Below are 24198 nucleotides of genomic sequence, written 5' to 3' on the forward strand. Positions count from 1 at the left end.
CCTCTCAGCCTCTGGTGTGTGTTCAACAAAACATACTCAACGTGGCAAGTATATAAATCAAGCTTATCATGCATCAAATTTTCAAACAAAATCTATGCAAACATACCTGAACCATAACGCCTTAAATCAAGATACCACCAATATGTTTCCTTGTCGAGCCCTAGCTCTTCCATTCGAGACTCTAATAATTCAAGGCGCTCCTCACGTTGGCTTCCACCAATCAGCTCACCTACCTAGAATTATTTAATTAGCTTATTAAATAAAAATTAGATATGATAGGTATGTATCGCAACACATAAAAAATTATCAAAAGAAGAAAATCAGTGTCTATATAAAATATAAAATAACAAAAGAAACACAAACAATTTCATAATATTGACAAGGAAGAAATTTGTCTTTTTCAGAAACCAACATCTTAAATCCATAATAGAAAAAACCAATGTTAGCTAGGTTGAGCTTTTCAACTATTGATTATTCTCAATACAAATACTATTTGGTGACATATTTGAAAGCATCAATAATCAGGTATTTACAACATCATAACACAAGAGAAAGGTCAACAAATCAAAACAATTGTTATTCACAATTTTTTACAAATAAAGAATTTGTCTTCATGACTCCATGACAGAAAGCAAGTGAATTAGATTAAAAAAATTAAGGCCACCAAACTTGAAATTAGTTTTTCTAGTTCATCAAATTGATTAGTCATCACTAACTGAAGCTGGTTATTTCCATGGGACTTAAATTGTATATTGTTGTCCATAAAAAAATGCTTAAACATTGGTTGGCTATTGCTTCCAGCCTCGTTGAAATTATTAAGTTTACATATTCTAAATTTGCAAAGCTTTTTACCAAGGTTGCATGGGTACGTGGGTACGGGAACGGGAACGGGTACGGGAGCGGGTACGGGTACGCATATTTTTCAAAATAGGGGACGGGGGTACGTGTGCATGCCTAATTTTTTCTATATAATTAATATTTTATAGAAAATATAAAAATCAAAATATCTGTCATGAGTCATGACATTAAGCATTCAAAACAAGAAATTTGAAAATATGAGCCATAAGTCAAATATATATATATGCTATTGCTGAATGTTTAAAGTATTTTTCATAATAGGGGACGGAGGTACTTGGGTATTTCAAACTTATTTAAAAATTAAACTTTTATATTTATAAAAAATCTGATTTTATGAGTCATGACAATGGTTTTTCAAAACAAGAACAGTGATAAAGTTTGCAAATGTAATGTACTGTTTTCAGTTTCAGATTTGCTATATGTTTGAAATAATAATACATGATAAATCCTTAGATGCATAACAAAGAAGGCAGACTTTAAACATGAACAAGAAGATCATAAACCATATGACAATCACATATTGCAAATGATAAACTTTTGATTTGAACAGTGATAAAGTTTATTGTTAATGAGTATCAAAGTTTCAAACTGATTTGGTATTGAATTAAGTTTGATAAACAAGCAGCTAATACAAAAACAAAAAACCAAAAAAAAAATTCAGAATCTTAATCAAGGTCCTTAGCTATGATGCTCTCCACCAAGTACCCGGTACGTGGGATACGTGTACCCGGTACTTGGGTACGTGGGTACGAGTACCAGGGGTGTGGGTACGAGTACCCATGCAACCTTGCTTTTTACAAATACATGTTTTGTTTCTGCAATGCAAGTTGTGAAAGGGAATTTATTGTTCCCTAATAATCCTTACATTTTTAATCCATTTATATCATGTTACTAGATACACTTGATGATTGGCCAGATTCAGGTCCAATTTGAACCAAATCCATAGTTTGGTATAGTTCCCCTACAAACTTTGACATTAAAAAGGAGAGTTGGATTTGTCAAAACAAACCCAAGGAGGATCCACATGGATCCCATTGAACCTGCAAATAACCTGTCACATTTCTTATGATTTTCTTAAAAAACATAACTCTTGACTTAGATTTGCTTACCCTTAACAAATTCCTAATCCTAAAAATGTCAATTAAAGCATTTCAAAAACTAAAATAAATTTATTTTAATTGCAAAAGACATATTGTAACAAAAGCCTAATCCATCCTTCATGATTGTCATTCAACAAAGAGACTTGAAGACAACTCATTGACGATTCAGCAATGGTCACATTGTTATTCCTACGCATGTGCCAGCATTCATAGCTACCAAAATCATATAATAAAACTGTCACGAGATGAAACTGATGTAGGTATAACCAAATATATTTCTCAATGCAAATATAATAAGTTAAAATAACATTGCTTATAAATATATAATTAGTCAATATGACATTGATATCTATAGTATAATAATAATAAGTATAATATTAATGTTAATCATAATTTATAATCTTACTCAATAATCAATATCTGAGAATTAATATTAATCAAAATAATAAGATTAATCGAGGCACTTAATCAATTACCAATAACATTACTAATCAATATAATTGATCCAATTAACAATATTATAATATTAATCTTTACAATTTTAATATTATCTCCAACATTAAAATAATGTTATAATATTACTATCATAGAACCCCTATGTTCCTATACTTATATCATTCTCAATAGTGAAAAACAATAATCACGTAGGAACAGTAAAGATTAATAAGGGGACCATTACCATTGAGCATACCATCTATTTTTGTTGAAGGGAAAATGATTGATCATAGACATTGATAAGACATTTAACATTTAGGTTATATTATAAAGTATAATTATGTATCATGATTAGCAGTGGCGACTAAGAGTTTTAATAGTGGAGTGTGATTAAGGGGACGATCACAAGATGCCAGCAATCATCAATTACAAGACCAAAAATGTAGTAATTGCAGGAGGAATAGGGAATTGAACCTTGAAATGTCGGGTATGTCTGAGATGCAACACTTGGATTCGATTAGAATATAAGTATGGATCACTTGCTCTGCTTATGGAGGAGCTTGGGTGGGGAGGTAGCAACTCAATGGACAATCAGCAGCCTCATATACAGATCTAGGGTTCAGACGGAGGAATATGAATCTGCAATCATCCCTTGGGAGATCATTTGTTATCCATTGCAGACTACACGGTCTTAGTCTGATCGTAGAAGAGGAAAGCATCATCAAATTGTATTATAAATTCTTGTTACCGTTTGCCAAGGAAATAAAGGTTTATGTCGAGTCATTGAATCCATCGTATTAATCATATGGAGTGAATAAGGTGATAAAGGGGATATAGAACATATAAACAGCGATGAAGGTGAGGGAGAATAGAAAGCAATAGAGGTTTAAAGGAGCCAATAAATGTATGAAGAATAATAATGTGAGTTACCACCATCTAATTTATAATATATTAGATATAGGAGAATTGTATGGGATTATAGTCTGTAGCTGATAGTTATACACTCAAAGATGGTAAAAGTGTCAGCAATATTAATATATCAGTTACCTGAAGAAATTATCTTTACAAAAACAACTGTAACTCTTTATCAACACTCAACACTAAAGATGAAGAAGCAAACAAACAGACCAAGCTGACACCATAATATCATGAATAAGAGCTGTATTTCTGGGTTAGGGTAGCTGCATATTAAGACAGTGATTAAATGAAAGAACGAGTCTTCAATAACACTGCATAGAAGGTACTTAGAGAAACTATTAACATGGGTATGGTGGAAGATGTGGCGTCTTAGGCTTGAGATCTGTATACTTGATATGAGAAGCAAAAAACATGTATAGCCAACATGACGTCATTCACTGGAGGGATTAATTGGCTGGAATATTATCAATACTTAAAATTATACATTCAGCAATTAAGTTAACAGACAGACCAAAAGGTGAGAGAAATACAAACTTAGACAATAGGGCACAGAAATCAATAATTTAGTCAGAGTCCATTAATTATACTGGGGAGAAGACTTAATATAAATCTTAGAAGAGTGTGCAAAAGGGTCATTACAAAAATTGAGAAGAGGTAAGTATATAAAAAAATTCCTACAATTTTATTTGATAGACATGAAACAAACTCTTTTATTTTGCGTTTCTTGCATTTTTCTACAGATGTATCACAATGCTTAAAATTTTAAAAAAGTTAAACTTTATCTGTCGTTTTCTTTTAATGTTTTGTTTATAAGCTTTATTATTAAAAAACTTAGAAGGCTGCTAGTAATAGCTCCACATGCGAACTAAGATTCAAAAAAATTCCAATGTTATTATAATATCTCCTATGGATATTTGCTCCAGATTTTTTCTAAATGTTCCATTGGAATTTATACAAAAATTTTGCATGAAAATTGATTTCTATTCATCCAATAGATTATATTGAAACTCAATAATAAATATTCAATTTAACTTTAACACCGATAAGGCAGATGCGAAAACCCTGAGGCATTCGAATTGCATGGAATAGATGTTTTTTGAAATACAAAAGCTACCTCTGAATTCTCAAAAAAACCCTCACACTTCCTCAGTAAGAGCAGGGAATCAAACGTGATTCATGAAAAGGCTGCATGAAAGGAAACTAATGACAAAGTTATCATTTTGTAATCAGTAAACAAACATTAGCGATTATAAACGATTATATTATCAGCAATTGGTAAAAGAAATAGCAACAAATTGATCAATGAGCATAAAACCGGCAATGGAAATATAATGTAGCAATAACTATTTTTGTTTCTCTCTATAAAAAGTAATCAGCAACTTCAGAAGGGATATTTTCGCTGCAATCAAAGTTTTGTTAGAAAAATTATGGCTTGCACATTTTACAATATTCGTAGTAACCGCCCAAGCAGGGCAGAATGAATTTCAACAGCTCAAGAAAATTGCAATTTCACTATTCAGGCGTCTAACTCTTTCGAGGTCCTAGCTGAAGATTATTTGAAGCTCGACAATTCAGGAAAGCAGAAAATCCATGCCAAACGAATCAAGATTTCGCCAATAGGGTTACAGGAAACCACCAAGGAATGTGATCTACCTATATTAGGGCACAAAAGCAATTGGCATCGTCTGGCATAGACAAATTGGAAAAAAGGAAAGCTCGTCCTTTCTACAACACCAAATATGGTGTATGCATGCATGATGTCGTAAAGAAGAAAAGTATCTAAGCAGAGCAAACTTTGGGCAAAGGTCTAACCCAAGCCGTAGAAAATCGAAAACAATCAACAATTACCAAAGGCATCTCAAAGATCATGACCAATAACCAAAAGATGGACGAAAATCAAGGAGGCTTGCACAAGTGCTGTTACAATCTCACAAAATACACAACGCCATCTTCAAATTTTAACCCTAGCTCGGCACCAGTAATCCAAATAAGGACCAAACCTAACAGTGCAAAGCATGCAGAGCCTAGCAATGCAGTAAAAAATCCAATAATGGTTGCCTACTAAATAAGGGTCGGAATGATATTCTTCAAAAAAAGGTGGAGTTCTGCGCAAAAATAGAGCGTAATCCACCGATGAGGGAAGAAAACCAATAGGGAAATTCCAAATCTGATGAAATGAGCATGATATGATAGATTTTAATGACGTCCACGAGACTAAAGTAGTCTATGGGACCCATGCAGTCACCCTCCCGAGTCAGGAGCGGAACTAGTCAGTTGCAAAGTTTTGGTTAACTTGTCTCTCCTTCTCTGAAGTTTGATAATCAAATCCATTGTTCTCTTCACTTGATCTTCCTCGAATAAATAGTTTAAGTCCTTGTTCTGCAGTATTTTTGTATAACCAGACCTGATGTCATTGTAAGCCAAGCACTCCTTGACAAAGTGCTGCTCTGTCTCAACTGTTCCCATATTACAGAATAAACATGTTCTGTCTGCCCACTCTTCCTTTGGAACTTGCTGTCTACCAGTTTCACATCGCAGCTAATGTGAACTAGTTCTAAGTTGTGCCATCAACATTTTTGCTTTCCAGTTAATAGGTGCTCTTATATAGGCCTTTTCATCATGACTAGAAGTAGGATTAAATTCTTTAATGTAATAAGATTTTTTCCACCCTATGTGTCTTGTCCACAGAATATTGCGGAATTTTTCATTGACAAACTTCTTTATTTCTTTAATGTTATCCGGGCAAGTTTGGATGTTGATATCCCATTTTCACATCCATTTGTCATTTTGCTTCATCCATGTGCTTTTCCGCCTCACAAGTTAATACATGGAATCCCTAATCGAAATAGCTAATACATGCTAATGTTTTATAGCTTCATTCGATTTAAACACGAGATATATATATATATATATATAAAAGGTTAACTCCTAAATTAAACTATATATATATATATATATATATATATATATATATATATATATATATATATATATTCTCATAATGATTATTATAAATCATATAATAAATTAAATTTATAATTCAAAATCTTCATATATATTATGTCCTTTGGTGGCCTCTCTGTATTCATGCTTGACTCCTTTGTCAGCGATAATGTATGCATTGGGAATATATGATTTCGAGCCTTGACTTTTCTTATCTTACCCACATGTGTTTCGGTGTACCTTGCTCCTGCCACAGTGTCAATTGCCTCATCAACTCTTCTATAGTTGCACCCAAGTTGACTCAAATGCAATTGCTTCTATCTCGTCGGCTAAACCTTGAAATCAGTTTGATGTGACATTTAATTGAAGGGGTGCATGTGGGGTCACATCTCTAGTTCTTACCCCCCTTCTTTTATATATTTGTATTTGACCTTGCCATTTTCCAAGACCATGTAGAAACATTTTTCAAGTAATCTGATGAAGACATTAAATAAGGAGTCAATTAATATATATATATATATATATATATATATATATATATATTATTGTCAAGTGCTTCACAAAGTTTACATATATCAGAGTTTTATATCAAATTATAACCATGTTAAAAGGATTGAGAACCTTTCGTATTTATACATAAATTAGTGAATTCAAATAAATAAACCTAATCGAGTAATTTAACAATATAGAGAAATCATGAGAAATTGTTCACGGTAACCAAGGCAAGGGCAACGAAGTCCACCCAATTCATTTAGATATTAAGCAATCTATGAAATACATACCGCCACACAGGAGAGATTTCTCCAATCAAAATCCCAATCCAGGCCAATCTGCGAGTCTTAAAAGATCTATAGTTGATGGGTTTCAAGAATATTCTCCAAACATTAAGCAGGTATTTGGAGGGATTAATGACTTTTCAAGGTTTGGTGAGAACAGAGATAATAGTAAGGATAGCTTCTTAATCATTAGTAACAACTACAATGAGAGCTGCTGGATGGAGTGCCAAAATTTGGGACTTTTTGCATATTGGAATGGTTCAAATTCAAGTGATCCTAATTTAGCAAAATGGTTGGAAGACTTTTCTGAGGAACGGGTAAGTATATCAACTGTTTCCAAGCATTTGGTATATCTTTAGTGTAAAAGTAAATTTATTAGGGATGAATTTCTTTCAGAATCTTTATGTTTTTATAAAGGTTTCAATGTTAAATTCTTCAAATGGGAGCCAAACTTTAGTGAATCTTCAGTAAACAAACTACAATCCCAACTTGGGTTTACACCAAATCTTTACTAGTAGAACTAGTTCATTTCCAAATCTTAAAACATATAGGTTCCGCCATAGATGAACTCATAGGCATCGAATCTAATTATTGAAATTTCAATGACATCAAATTTCTAATAAATTTGGAAGTAGGGCGAAAAGATTTTAAGCCAATTAAAATTACCACAAAGTTACAAACCAATCAATTTACAATATAAGATTTTAAAAATGAGGGAAATATCCAAGAAATAATCGTAATGGAATCTAATAGGACAGCAATCCCAAGGTTTATTGAAAGGAATACAAATCATAAACATGTCTATTCATCAACCTACCAAAGGAATAAGCCTCAAACAAGAAAACCTTTATATGACAACTTGGATCATCAAAACTTACTAGCAACGAGGGCAGCAAACAACAATTTATGTATGCAGCAACTGAATCTTGCTAGTGAAATATGCTACCTAGCACAAGACATAGCAGATGGGAAATAGTGGCAGAAGATATGGAGAAAATACCCATTAACAAAGATATCACTCAAGTACAAGAACAACAAACAAACAAGGATCACATAGAGGGCAGAATAAACTCTTCTGAAGAGAATGCTACGAATATAGTGGAAAGCAACAACATTGAGGAAAATATCAACAGATTACATCAATGCAAAATTTGTATACAATATAATCTATTTATAGAAGATATTAGAACAAATCTGATTATTCACAGCAAGTTGATTCATTACACAATGCTTATCCATAATTATATTAGTGATCAACTAATCCTATGGGACAAAGTCCATAAAGAGCACTTCCAGGCACTCACTCAAATTGAGTCAGGAGACAATAGTTTCGAATAGAGTAAGAAAGATGAAATAGATAATATTAGCGCCCAGCCACAAAAGACAAACAAAAGTCTAAAACAAGCAAGTATAGATCCAAACCAGCCATTGAACTCGGAGGAAAGACTAAATGAGAATCACGAAAATAGACAAGATGGATCAAATAATCAAGAGGTAATTAATATCCCAGAAACTGAAACTCAAACGGATAAGATAACTAAATCTCAAAAAGGAGAAATATTGGTACTGAACAAGACATATGAAGATAATAAACCAATAGAAGAAGAAAATATTGGCTTGACAAGGTATATCAACAAGGATCAAATAGAAGAAGCTTCTCAAAAAGAAAGAACTGTAGAGACTCTCAACCTGAATGATTTAGAACACCTTAAGATCGCACTATTCTCAGAAAAGAATTCAAAAGATATCATTCCTAACGGCACAATAAAGAGATCTTTTAGGAATGATATCTTTTGAATTCTTTTCAAAACAAAGCAAAAAAAGAGAAAGAAAATCCTTAGCTGAACTTAAGAGCAGCTACATGCCAGGCTGGTAACCAAGAAAAGATTAACGATATTCTATGCAATGAAGGGGAAGTTCCTTCCCACAGAGTCATGAGGCTAACAACATGGAATGTTAGGGGCATTTCTCAAGCGTAATTTAACATTATTTGAATTGGATATAGTATTAATACAAGAATTGAAACTTAACAAAAAAGGAGAAAATTTTAGAAGAAAACTAGGTTCTTGGAAAACAGAACTAGTTGGTTTAGTAGGGACCTCAGATGTGATTGGTATTACATGGGATCCAAGGAGGGTAGATTTCACTCCACTTGTATCCAATAATAATTAGATGGGGGGAGAGTAAAAAGCTTCAAAAGAAAAATTCAATTCCTACTTAGCAATAAGAAAGAAATTTGGAATGACATTAGCAATTATTTAGAGTCAAGTCTACAAGAAAATGTTTTGATGGGGGAGATTTTAATGCAATTATAGATTTAGGAGAAAAAGCAGGTGGATCCACAACCATCAACTAGGTTAGATTTCAAAGCATGGTTCGCAAAGGATAACCTTATTGACATTCCAATGTTTGGCGAAGTCTTCACATAAAATATTAGACGAGATGGCTTCTTTTAATATAGCAAAAAGATTGGACAAATTTATATTTAAAGAAAATTTTATATCTTTTAACCATCCTTTCAATAAATTCGTTCTCCCTAATGCAGGATCTTATCACTATCCAGTTGGGACTACAAATAGGTGAATCACAAAAACCATCAAGAAATCCATTTGAGTAAGAAAATGTGGTCTTTAAATAAAGAATTTCTTAATAATATATATCAATGGTGGCACGAAGAGAAATTTTAAGGATCAAGGATGTTTTGCTTCATAGCCAAATTGAAATCATTAAAAAAAAAGGAATAAAGATCATTTTAATAACATATTTATAGCGAAAATAGAGAATGAGGAAGAATTGAAAAAATTGAACAAAGAAGTCATTAGGGTAGGACTGGATAATGAAAAATATGTCAAAGAAAAAGAACTTCTAGCTAAACAGGAAGATATACAAGCTAAAGAAGAAATATTCTAGAAACAAAAATCAAGAGAAACATGGTTGTTAGAAGGCGACAGAAATGTAGAAGAATTTGATAATAGTACTATTGATAGGAGAAATATTAATAGAATAACAAAAATCAAGGATAATTCAGAAGGGGTAATTGACAACCCAAATGAGATAGTGGAAACCTTCATATATTATTATACAAATATCCTTAATAATTTTGAATCATCAAATTTAATAGCTCAAAATAAGATGTTAGGATCTATTCCGAAATTAAGAACCACAGAAGATAATAAAATCTTAAATAAGAAATTTACCAAAGAAGAAATTAAAGATGCCCTTTTCAACTTAATCCTGATAAATCTCCAGTCTCTGATGGCTTTCAAGACTTTTCCTTTCAAAAATGTTGGGATATTCTAGGAGACAACCTTTGGAAGGCTATTGAGACAATTATGAATTCTGGATCCCTTCTAATTGAAATTAGCAATACATTTCTAGCTTTAATTCCAAAGAAAATTGAACATATGGATCCAAAAGAGTTTAGGCCCATAGCCTTGTGTAAAACAATGTAAAAATACTCTCAAAAGCACTAGCCTACAGACTTAAAAAAGTACTACCAAAGCTCATTTCAGAGGAACAGACAAGTTTTGTTCCTAATAGGTCAATTCTCAATGGTATTATCGTAATCCAAGAAGTAATTCATTCTGTACAAATTAATAAGGAATATTGTATGCTAATGAAGTTAAATATCCAAAAAGCCTACAATAAATCAGATTGGAGATTCTTATGTAAAACACTTGAAGCTTTTGGATTCTCTCGTTAATGGATCAACTTAATATATAACTACATTTCGACACCAAAAATCTCCCTTCTTCTAAATGGTACACCTAAAGATTTTTTTAGCATATCTAGAGGAATAAGACAAGGCAATCCTGTATCACCTTTTCTTTCCATTATTATGACACAAGCTTTTGCCGAAGCTATAATAAAGGCTCAAATTGAAAAGAAAATTAGAGGAATCACAATAACTGAGGAGGTCCCTAAAATAATACATCAACAAGTTGAAGATGATACAATTCTACTAGGAGAAAGAACTTTGGAAGAACCTCAAAATTTTAAGCAAATAATAAATAATTATATGGAAGCATTAGACCAAAAAGTAAACGATAACAAATTTTCTTTATTAATACCATAGAGGAAATGGAGAGAGAAATTTGTAGAATAATGGAATTCAAAAAGGAACCTTTCCATGCAAATACATTGGTATTCAACTTTAAAAAGCATTAGAGAAAGTAAAGCTTGCGATATGATTTTAGAAAAATTGGTTAAAAAAATGGAAAGTTGGAAAGGGAACTAGTTTACTAAAGCTAGTAGAATGATTGATCAAAGCAGTACTTTTGGCCATCTCCACATATCATAATGTCATGTCTTCCCCTACCCAGAGGTGTGAAAAGGAAATTAGACTCTAAACTTTAAAATTTCTTCTGCCAAGGTACTGGAGATAAGAAAAAATAGCCTTTGATAAAATGGGAAAAAATATGTAGACCTAAAGAAATTGGAGGCCTCGGCATAAAAAATTTGAGTTGGCAAAATGAGGCGCTAGGGGGAAAACTTATTTGGAGAATGTTTAAAGAACAAAATAGTGAATGGGCCAAAATTTCATAACATAAATATTTAAACAATAATAATCCTTTGTCTTTAACTAAAAATCCTCCAAAAGGTTCAAGAATATGGAACTTTATGTTGAACTGTCGCTAATTAATAGCTAATCACTTAACTTGATATATCGGTTTAGGGCAGGATGGATTATTTTGGGGATATTCATGGGATGGACTCCCTTTATCAGATAGTATAAATCTACTTATAAACATCAAAAACACTCTTTCAATTCTGTGGGGTAAGAGTGTGAGTGATTATAGATTTAAATTAACGATAATCAATATAGAGGATGGCACTAGAAAACTCTAGATCAAACTCTACATCCATCATAGGAAAAGTACATTTTTTATCAATTTTTAAAAACTAGGCAGGCAAATCATAAAGATAGTAAAGTTGAATTAATTTGGGAAGTCTCGAAAGATGGAAATTATAAAGTCAAACTAGGGTATGAAAAGATAATAAATTCTCAACAATTGGATAAGATTGACATCCCTCTAAATCTATGTTGAGATCTAGCATGTCTTCCGAAAGCAAGTATCTTCCTTTGGGCAGTTCTCCAAAAGAGAATTCTAACGACAGATAGGTTTACCAAGACAGGTTTTGAAGGACCATCTAGATGCCCACTTTGCAAAAAAGAATCTTAAACATCTAAACACTTGCTTTATGATTGTCTCCTTGCTAAGAATTGTTGGTATTGGATATGTAAGAAATTAAACTGGCAAACCACATTCCCTGATAACCTATTAAATTTTTTAAAAGGTTAGCCAAAATATGGTTCTTCTAAGGTTTATAGTAATTTATGCAAAATATCCCCTTCCATACTTCTATGGGAATTATGGAAAGAAAGGAATGGAGGAATTTTTTGTGATGAGAAGATGGATCTAACATCCTTTTTTAATAAATTGGAGGCTTGTATTATTGAGGTAGCTAACAATAATCTCATAAACTCATATAAGGAGGGAGGTTCCTTTTGAGAGTGGGATGTAGATATGCATAAAAATTGGTTTAAACTAATTAATCCACCAATGATATACACAAAATCCAATATGATTGCTAAGAAAGAATGTAAATGGGAACCTCCTCCTACAGGATGATCAAAGTTAAATTTTGATGGAGCATCTAGAGGTAATCCAGTTCCAGCAAACTTAGGATAAATTATTTGTTCAGTTAACGGTTCATGCCTAACTAAATGCACCAAACCTTGAGGAGTAATGTCTAATAACTTAGCTGAATTAGAGGCCCTAATAGAAGGCTTAACTCTAAGTAGAGAGATAGGTATTAACAAATTAGTTATTGAAGGAGACTCGCAAATTATCCTAAATGTATTAGGAAAAAGAGAGACCCCAAACTGGATCCTTAATTCTCGTCTTAAATATGCCCTAGCCATTGTTGATCAATCCAAAGAACAATCGTAACACATATTTATAGGGAAGGTAATAGAGAAGCAGATAATCTTGCTAACAAAGGAACAGATGGAGAAGAGATTTTAATAAGACAAGCTAATATTATAAGTATAAGTTAGACAAGTGTTCTTGAAGCGAAATTGGTTTAGAATTTTTACTGGCAAAATACACATGTTAAAGTTAGTGGATATCATGGAAGTTTAATGTTAACAAGTGAGATATTTTCGATTATTCAAAACTTTTCCTTATATACTATTTGATTTTAAAATTAAAGTTAATAGGAGATAAGTTTCATTTTTTATTATAAAGCATACTTATTTTTGTTCTAACAACTTGATCATAGCTAAGTTTAATTTTCATGTTATGTTCACAAGGAAGCATCAAGAGCAAAGTTATAAATTCGGAAATCAAAACAGGTGTTAAAATTGGTTACATTACACTGAGATATTTATTTAAGGGCTACACCAAGGATATCAATCCATCTTTGATCTTTAGTGCCCAATTGAGATGGGTTTTTAAATCTAACACAATCTTGGGCCTCATGGCCTTTTACCTATCAAAAAAAAAGATTATATTGAAACTCATATGATATCAAATTGAAATAGAGATCTCAAATTAAAAATGAATACTTGTATCAAAATAGATAAATCATTACATTTTCATTTTCCAAATAGATATAAAATACCCCTATCACTATAAGTTTGTCTTATGATGAAAACTTCACAAATTTGTCGTCTAATGAAAACTTCACAAATTTGTCTACTAGTGAACGCAATCACAAATCCAACAAAGAAATGAATTGGGTTTCTGCCCAATCCACCAAGAAATCCATAAGATTTTTGTCCTCAAGTTTGAAAACCGCAAGCTAGAAGCTCCCAAATTTTCTAAGAGATAATAATAAGCCAAGCATGTTGAGAATGGGCCTCTCAATGTTCTTTAATAACACAGGGCCTCTCAATGTTCTTTAATAACACATTCTTGTGACTCTTTGTTTTTCCTCTACCTATCTCTTTGTATTCCTTTTCTTTGTTCCTTTTTATTCCCCTATATAAATTTAAAATTAAGGAAACAATGATTAAATGACTACTAATTATTAACTGAACTCGATTAAAGTCATTTTAGTACTTTATTTAATAATTAAATTTTGTTGTAATTAAATTTGATATAATTTGACAACTTAATTGTTTAATTAAAAATTAATATCTTAAAAAGGGAGCATCACAATCCTCCCATATCAACCTTGGGAATGTTGCTCCACCAATCAATTGTGCTAATTTGATATAAACATTACCATACTTGTAGTTGTGAAGCAACTCAACAAGGTCCCACTATGAGTAAACCGCCAAACATGTCAATGCCAAGATACTAAATCATCACACTGTTACAACTATCAAATATAACGAGATAGAAATATCTCAAGGAGCTATCATCATCGAATAACTCTCAAACTCCAGATGATTTCCCATCAAAGTGCATCACCTGCATCAAAGGCACATGAAAAAATCATATCAACTCATCCTAACTTGTTGGTACAAGCTAGAATAACTAACATAGATCTGAAAACTTTAAGAGGGTTGAGATCAATGCCATGCAATATATCCTGCCAAAGTAACTCAAGAGAGACCACCTCAGCAAACTTCCTGCCAATCATGGTCCAAGTATTACCACTATGGTCAACAACTCAAAAAATGACATCGACGATTGGCCTTCACGTGCTAGTCTAGGAAAACTGAGTATTCCAACAAACCCAACTCACTCAAAACAACCCATAATCATCTAAAAGCACACATATTGATGTTATGAACTCACTGTAGTAGCCCAAATTGTCCAAAACAGAAGTTAAGTACCCAAAAGATGTCCCACAACAAACTGCACTGAAGCCTGCAAGTTCACAAAAAAAACTACCCCATGACTAAGGTCAACACCAATGTTGTGAATCAACTAGTACAATAGTAAACAATCTAAAACACCATCGAATATATATTAGTCATTAGTATGATAGTGGCTAGAAAACTATCTCCTCTAATCAATTCATACATACCATCCACTGTCAACAAGGAACTACTCATTTTTTTAACTCACCTATAGATCAGAATTAGAACATAAGCTGATCGAAAAGTGGGTAGTAGTACTGATACTAGAAATTGATCCACTGCTAGAATTCAGTGACCAAATCTCATCACTAGAAACTGCTCCTAGGTACCAAATCCTACAATCAATTCCATTCTCATTACCACAATTGGGAAAAACTTCCTCATCCAACTTGAAGGATGGATTATCAAATACCCAATCAGCATCTACCTCAGACAAAGAATTGTCAATCAACTGATGATTGTCTTTTACTCCAAACTCATAACAGCATTCTAGGTGGTTCAAAATTTAACCACTAGTTCTTTTCAAACAGTTTGTGTAAATCATAAGTTAGTTGTATGTTGTAAGGTTTCTTGTTGACCTCATTGATAAAACCAGTCCTTCCTTTGTTCTCCTTCTCCTTGAAATGATTGGTGGCATCAATCTGATTTTTTGCTTCTTGGAGAGTCATGAGTATTCTCCAATATCTCGTGTATCCTCAAGCTCCATGATGAGCTTATTGATCTCATCATCTTTTTCCTCCAATTCATTAGCATCCACTTCAACAATCCTTAAGGTATTATTCATGTCTGAAAGTAAATGCAAATATTCAGATTTCATTTATTCAAGAGCTACTTTGACCACCTATAAGTCTGCAAAATATGAATCACCCTCCATAACCTTTTGTCTCCTTTCATTATGAGCCTTAGAGTAGAGATATTCAACAATCCTATGAGTATCATCATAACATACTTAAGCTGCAACAACCATATCATCGGTGATCTTTAGTCGATCCTTCAAAGTATGTCTATGAACACCATCACCTTGGCATGCCTTCTTTGATTGGTAATTCAAATCAGCCCCTTGAGTGTCAACGTTTTGCTAATATTTAGACTCACAAGTTAGGACAGCCCTTTGGTCAATAGGCAATTCTCGTCTGCTGCAACAAATTCAAAAGGTAGATAAGATAAGATAAGATAATGATATTAATGTCCAACAAAAGGTCTATGGGACTGGAGGATTACAACAATGAGGCTGACAGCAACAATAGCACACAAAGGTGTCCGAAAAAAAAATACAAACAAAAACAAGAGAAAGCAAATAAAGAACCAAAAAGGAGGCCAAGAGAGAGACTAGGAGTCCTTTCTAGGCAAAAAGAAATCAATCACTGAATGAAATGCATGCCGATGAGTAAATGCCCTGCTCTATCTATGGCCACTCATAGAGGAGTGTCACTGGTGCAAATAGCCGGTATGGGATCTGACGCATCTAGAATGTCTGATAGACCTTCTTCTAACAACATGTTGATCTTATCCATTTCAAAAGAAATGAAATGGGGACCCCAATGACATTCGCTCTCTTGTCGAATTTGGAACTTTTCATATTATCAGTTTTGTCATCCAAAACATTATCATGCATAAATTAATTGTTGTCATAAAGAAAAATTGATTCATCATGACTTTCAATGTTATCATAAGCCTCAGAACCCTTGTTCAATTGATTTGCATGCAAAGTTCAAGTTGTTGTCATATCATCATTTTAAAACAATTTCTCTCCGTGTGTAAAAGGTCCACTTTCTAGCACAAGTCTTTGATTAATGCAAAAAGAGTTTTAAACCTTTTACTAAGCTATTGCATAAGATTAAGCACTAAAAGCCCCCAAATAAAAAAACAGACCAGCAAAACAAACAACCAGCGAAAGCCAGCCTCCAACCAAACCTAACAAAAAGCCAGTAGACAACCATCAAACCCCTAAAACAGTAGACAACAAAGAAACAAAATTAACCAAGGTCACTGAGAGTCGCAGGAATCTCCTCCTCCATTTGGCTCATCATTTTTTTGATCTACCTTCTTGAGATCTTCAATGTCTAAAGGCAGAGAAACTAATATTTTCTTCATACTTGCCTTGGTGCATTTTCCTAGACCTTCAGCATAACTTGCCAGCACCTCTTTCTCTTGATCGAGATTCATGGTAACTTTCTCCAGATAATTGGACTCCAACCTAGCCACAAGGGTATTCATGTTTTTTGCCGCAGATTTCATGATCTTAAAGCTATGCTCCATGATCTTCTTGAGGGTCTATTCAATTTTATCAACCTTGTGAATCAAATTCTCCATCTTCTTCACAAACATCTCCCTGACTTTCCCCTCAACCTCCACATAATCCATCACTAATTTATTTTCGTCAGTAGTCCATATGGCAGAAGAAGAGGGATCCAAAATCTGTATACCATCAAAAGCCCTACATATCTATTGGAGCTCCTCAAACTTTGCAGAGAAGGCACTGTACTTGATGTTCGAACTCTTGATTTCATGAAAAGCCCACCACAGAACCCTAAAAAAGTTGGTGGATTCGAGCTTTCGCAATCTACAAGACCTCAATGGTAACTTCTCCCTTATCCTCAAAGTTTGAGAAACAAAGTTGAACAGGGGACGCCCTTGTCTTACCCTTATTAGGAGGGACACCAAAGAGCCTAGAATCTTCAGTCTTATAAGCAGAAACAAGGACATCATGGTTGACCAAGCTCTCAAGATCACCCAACAAAGGCACCTTGTCCTTACTCTCACATTTCTTCTTGCTACAACCAACTTTAGCATCATGCTATTTTCCAGCACGAGTTTTGTCCATGGCCATTGAAGCCAGCACAACAAGATCCCCAATGTAGATACCACCACGCACCAAAATAGAGTCACTCTTCCTCTTAGTATAAAGCGGGGGAGGTCAAATGCACAATATTCTTCTCAATGTAAATCATCACCTTTGCCCCAAACATAAAGGCCTTAAAGGTACTAGCCTTATTAGGGGCCACTTTCTTTTTGTTATCAACTAGACCAAGACTAAAAATCTCACCTTCACTATCCTCAATATAGATGCATTCATCTCCCTCAAATTTAAGTTGTTTAAGCAAAGGTTTCTAGCATAAGTTGTATGAGTTCGTTGTTATTCCATTTTTCCATGGTCCTATAGGCTAATCAAGGCGTTAAAAGGACTTCAACACCATTTGACCTTGCCAATTTCAATTGTAGACCATTCAAGGGGTTTAGAGGTCATTTTGGGCATACTTACTACTTATAAATAGACATTCTGGGCATGACTAAACATTCACTAACAGTGACTTGTCAATGGTAATTATTTAAAATAAAAAAGTAATTTAAGTTATCATTGATATTATTTATTGTGCATTAATATAGTTATTTTATAAAGAAAAAATTAATTATTTGACTTTATTAATGCATTGTATATACTTGTGGGAAATATTTAAATTAAATGGTCTCCTTTATTTTAAAACACATTAGAGACATAAAAAACTTTCAAGACTTAGTTGAGGAAAATAATGTTAAATGGTATGAGAAATATTAAGGAAAAAACAATCACGATAAAGTAGTACCAAAAAAGCAATCATGAGAAAAAAGGGGCAGAAAGCAAAAAAAAATGGGAAAGGGTAAAAGAGTGAATTTGTTTATCCTACATTGACCAAGTGAGTGGATGAGAAATATTAAGTAAACAACAATCACGATAAAGTAGTCCCAAAAAAGCAATCGTGAGAGAAAAGGGGCAGAAAGCAAAAAATAAAAAATGGAAAGGGTAAAAGAGTGAATTTGTTTATCCTACACTGACCAGGTGAGTGGATGAGGTGGTAGAAAGCGTTATAAAAGAGCTTGAAGAGCTCTCTTTCAGCATGCTTGGAAAATGAAATTGAGAAATAGTATGGAGTACTCATATATTTGGGTGTGGAGGACAGAAACCCTCTTCATTATCATTCTATTCCCTGTTGAAAGACATAGTCAGGAGGTTTTGTGACTCACTTGAGCTTAAAAGGTAACAATCTGTCTGCACAATATATGTGTTTCTTCATTTGTGACATCTCAGTTGCTCAAAATGATCGATTTGAGCTGTTGATGAGAATAATCGACTTGGTAATGCTTTATATGTATCATAAACTGTTGGTCGGATGTAATAACAGCTTGTAATCAAAAGTTGACGGCCATATAAGTTGGATAAGGATCCGCACGGAGTGGAAATCAGTTACAGAAAGTTCGTACAGGTCTGCAATCTCTTGGAAGATGTATACAGGTCTACAACTTGCAACAAAGTAGCCATACAGGTTGGAAGTCAAGGAAAGGTGTTAGGGAAATCTGGAGTATTGTTGTTAAGCTGCCCCACAGGGTCAGACCTACCGAATGTATGGTGTATTGTCTGCTACAGAGCCATACAATGCCATGGTATGTGACGAGGGTTCGGTCATGTTCTTCTTGTGTTCTGTTGACACTTTTATGACTGGTGCAGAGATTTTCTATGCAAACACTTTGTAATATTGTTCATTTCTAATGTGCAAATCAGAGTTATAAGTCAATAGAAGTTGTTTGGTTCATTACTATTAGAGCTAGCAGCAACTAGATATTTGGTATTATATTTATATTAGGCTATTTGTCCTATAGCTTTGCCTATTATTTGTGAGTTAAAATAAATCATAGAAATCAGAAGTTGAATAATTAAGATTACAACTCAAATGTTTGACAAAATTACAGTGAGTACGAGGCGCAGAATGAATAAGGGGTGCCTTTACAGTGATATCAGAGCAAGTGTATCCTGAAATTATTAAAAAACTGAATTAATTAATCATATTAATGAAGCACTCTTAAACAGAGTTCAAACAGGCTAATAGTAGCGTAGCCTAAAAATAAACTAAATTAAGAAAACTAAAAAAGAAAGCCTAAATGATCATTAAGGTTCTAGAAAAACAAGCTAAATATAGCAAGCTCCTAAGATACTAAAACAATAATAATACCCTCCCTTAATGTTCATGCTATCTACTACCCCACAGAAGACAATACATGTCTTGTAGTCACAAATACTTCAAAACATCTTGTTTTTGTTGAGACCCTCCCTGGATCTGCAAAATGTCAATGACCAAGAGTAGCCTAGAGAAAAACAAAGAAGGTATCCCCGTATAATTTGCAGCAAGAGAGTATAGCATGCCACTGACTCTTCACATAACCTTCCTTGAATCTGAAAAACCGCTGACTAAAAATCATCACAAAAACGTCAACCCTGATATTGGATAACTGAGTGGCCCTTCCCTGTAGATAGAGAGACACTGAGAACAACTACCAAACTCTCCAAATTGCTGCAGATGAACAGGATGCTTCATAATGGACTGCAAACTACCATGATTTGAACAGTACAAAGCATCAATTTTTCAGAAAAAAAAAAAGTAAAACCATGAAATAACATCCCTCATGAACTTTGTGTATTACAAAAGTCAGAAACAATTTTTGAGGTGGAAAATTAATCAAAACCAAATATGATTTTTGAGGTGAAAAATCATTCAAAACTAAACAGAAGAAAAGATACTGATCAAAGAATATAGAACTCCGTTTTTGAGAAAAAATAGTAAAACCCAACTGAATTTTTATTAAAGGGAAAAGTGACTAAAAACCCACTACTTACATTTTTGAGGAAACATTATTAAAACCCTCCCATAATATGAGCTCATCGAAAGGCATAAGAAGAAAACTTCTCCTCATTTGAATGCGAAGCAACTAGGGTCTTCATTGAGACTCTTACTGTGAAAATCTTGTGGTTGCCTATTGTTTCCTAAATCTATCTTTATGTGACCAAACTTGTAATAATAATTGCACTAAACACACTTCTTCATTGAAGATGTTGGAGGTTCACCTGATCCTTTCAGCTAGGCGAACTAGTAGATACATGTGCTCTTGGTTGAGTTTGCATTGGGAAGGCCACCTGTTTAGAAGAGGAGCTGGCATGACTCCCAAATTGTTGCTTCCATCTACCTCTTTGAAGAAGCTTGCTAAAATCAAAGAATGTCATGGCAGCACTTGTAGAAGTGATATTGAGCGTCTCTATGAAGTGCTCGTAGAATCGGAGCAGCATTTTCAATACGATCACTGTCATATCTTCTTCCTCTAGTTTGTGGCCAATAGCCTCTAAGTGGTCAGGTAGGTCCCTGATTTTCAACAGTTCTGCTTGAAGAGATGTCTTCTCATCCATTATGATAGAAAACATAAAGTTCTTCATAAAGAAAGTGCTTCTCTTGACAAACAGTTCATTAGGTCCTTCAAAATGTCCCAGATTTCTTATATTGTTTCACCTGAAGGCACCTGGCGGAGTTGATCATAACGAAATTTGACCAACATGACAGCTTCCCTATTGCGTTCATCCCATTTATCTTGATCTATCTGAACTTGAGTAAGACATGACTTTGTACCCAAAATGATTTTATCAAGACAACGATATTCAAATATCCTCATCATGCACTGCTTCCAAGTGTTGTATTGCGACCATTAAGCCATTGACTTCCATCCAACATAATGTTGGTCAAAGTTGCCATCACTAAAACAGAGGGTGTTGGTCATGGCAGAACCCTAAGTTTTTGCAAATTCAGAGTTCCAGATCGATGACCAAGAAGCAAGTCTCTTCATACAATCAGGATCAGGTATGCTCTTCTATTTCCAACTCTTAAAAGTTGGATGGTCGAATTCAAGTTTGTTAAGTATTCACAGATGTGGAATCACTTCAGATATGCACCCTTGAACCAAAATTTCTTTACACTTGAACATTTCTATATTCCACCATAATCCATACATATTTTGTTGATACAAGACCATTTCATTTTTGCCCAAAACTAATTCATATGTTTCTATTATAAGAGCTCTATTGAAGTTGATATATTTAGGCATTAACAATTTGCAATTTACTCAAGAATAGGATTATTTTGAATGACCGATCATTCTTACATAATAATATTTCTCACTAGAATTAGTCCTATGATAGAATAATTTAACTTTTGCAAATTCTTGCATCATATAGATTCTCAAAGTTGTTTGTATTCATCAAAAAATTAATTACAACCTATGCAGACGGGATGGTTGCAAAATCAGAAAGTTAAAACATAGGCTTACTTCGAAAGCTGATTTTACCAAGAAATCTAAATGCAGTATATGACAAATATTCTAATATGTCAGATTATAAGGTTAAAACAATTTTCAAAAACATAGATAGAAACAATTAGGAGAATTTAGAAGATTTTTAAAAATATTAATATATCTGGCACGATTTTAAATTGCAAAATATAAATGGATTATATATGAATCAAATTAATATTGTGTGGTGAAAAACATATTGTCAAGATCTACACACAGAGTAAACTAAATGACCTTTTTATAATTGGTATAACAAATAAAGAAAAGCTATAAACCAAAGTTATATAAAAAGGATTATAATAATGAGCTGGCATGTAGAACCAATTTAAACTATTTTCCACCTTATAAAATTTAATATGGTCATTTGGCTATGGAGCTTCTGAAGGACAGCAAAATAGCCAAAAAAATTATTCCACACAAACCCTAAATTTAAAGAGTGAATCCAGCTAAGAATTATAGATGAAATATCCTCACAGACATCTAGGTGCCCCTTTTTTAAGCGAAGGGGAATAATTCCCCATGTGTATTCAACAACAGAAATCTTCCTAAATAATGTATATCTCAACATACAGAATGTGGGAATGAGCAGTTGTCACTCTTAGTCATGGTAGGGTCCTAAATGTTTTGAAGTTAGTATCTCTTGTGGTTAGTCTGAGAGGAGAGCTAATCACTAGACTCACAACTGCAAGTATTAATTTAGAGTTGACAGCTAGGCAAGCAAAATTTTCAATAGATAACCTAATGCTTATCCTAATTTGTTAAATATAACTGCTATCTGCTTAAAACAGGAACTAAGCTGTAATAAAATCATCAAGCCATTAGGTTCCATGTCCAAACATGATGAGTTGGAACAAACCACTAATGGACTTGAGTTTACATCCATCTGTTATGTCAGAAGAGAGAGCACCTTACACATCACCAGCAAAGATTAAGACAAAAAAGAAGTTTACCAAGAAGGTGAAACTTGGCATACCAAGGAAATAAACCATAACAAATAAAGTCCACAAATAACCAAAACAGATTAGGGACTCAGAAAGAATAATCAGTCACAAAACAATTACTACAGTAAGAAATCCCTGGGTGATGAAAATTAACTAAACACAAATATAAAAGAGAGATGAACAAAGCACAAGAAGGTAAATCTAAAGCGGTCAACTTTAAAGCAGTTGAAGAACAGATACAATACCTTGGGAACTAAAACATCCATAGCTGCTACAGTCTTCCCATCAGCATTTTGTCGCATATAGAAAGCCTTAATGTCCTGAAAATTTGAAAGGTCTGAAATTTTGAGACAGTGTAACCTTCATTGTGGTAACAGAATAATCCAACCTAAGCTGCATAACACTACATGCACAAGACAAGGCACTTGCTTTGGGATAATCTGTTATGATAACCGGTGAACCCAAAAAAGCTTCCTCTGTTATGTAACGCTCATGCTCGCTTTGCAAATCACATCCCCACTGTACCTGCAAATATGTGATGTCCAAATAAACAATTTTAATCACTCTAATTCATTACAGAAGGAAGACACATGGACATCCAAAACAAAGTATAAATAAATTTCCTCCAAAATCCTGCTCGGACATGTTATTTAGAGATAACAAATTTTATACTCAAAGTCATTAACTTACTGGGAATTGAAATTGTTTCTTTGCTTTCAAAAGGACTTCAACAGCATCAGTATAAGTCAATTGCACAAACTCCTTTTCTGCTACATTCTGCCAGGGCATTCAAAAAAGTGTTGATTAAATCCAGAATGAGAGAGAACAGAACTTTCAGCGAGATTAGGAAGAATTTTGAATTAGCATTACTGAAGTTCAGTATTGCTTTCTAATTTTACTTAAATACATTAATAATATAGGAAAAACTAAAAAGCTGATATTTAGTTTGTATGAGCAACTTCCATGTGGTAAAAAACAAACCTATCATAAAGGCCACCTGGTTATCTGCATACTTACATTTAAGCGAGCAATTATCCCTTTCTCAATCCAAGTATTAAAGAATTCCATATCTTCTTTGCAATTATCCAAAATGTATCTCAACTGCCATAATTGCATTGATTGGTTAAAAAATCATTAAGAATGAGCAGAAATAAGATGCCTAATCAGCCAACCCATTTTAAATGAAGCAAGGGAATATTTAATTTGGAGTTAAGACCATAATTTGCAGAAGATGTAGATAAATTATCACTCAAGTTATAGCATGAATA

General features: G+C 33.5%; 1 protein-coding gene across 2 annotated transcripts in view; it reads right to left on the reverse strand.

Moving 5' to 3' along the window:
• The window catches only part of NS1 (Class II aminoacyl-tRNA and biotin synthetases superfamily protein), a 242321-nt gene that overhangs the window by 83936 nt on the left and 134187 nt on the right, over positions 1-24198 (reverse strand). For both annotated transcript variants that reach the window (XM_089814410.1, XM_089814409.1), the window contains exons 10-14: positions 23948-24031; positions 23621-23707; positions 23360-23455; positions 23176-23250; positions 107-233 (exon numbers count right to left, since the gene is read on the reverse strand). In XM_089814410.1, the coding sequence (XP_089670536.1) occupies positions 107-233; positions 23176-23250; positions 23360-23455; positions 23621-23707; positions 23948-24031 (469 nt within the window). The remainder of the gene's footprint in view (positions 1-106; positions 234-23175; positions 23251-23359; positions 23456-23620; positions 23708-23947; positions 24032-24198) is intronic.

The sequence above is a fragment of the Cupressus sempervirens genome, chromosome 2 (genome assembly GCF_028749045.1).
Source record: "Cupressus sempervirens isolate cs-2001-9-10 chromosome 2, ASM2874904v1, whole genome shotgun sequence".
NCBI classification, from domain to species: Eukaryota; Viridiplantae; Streptophyta; class Pinopsida; order Cupressales; family Cupressaceae; genus Cupressus; species Cupressus sempervirens.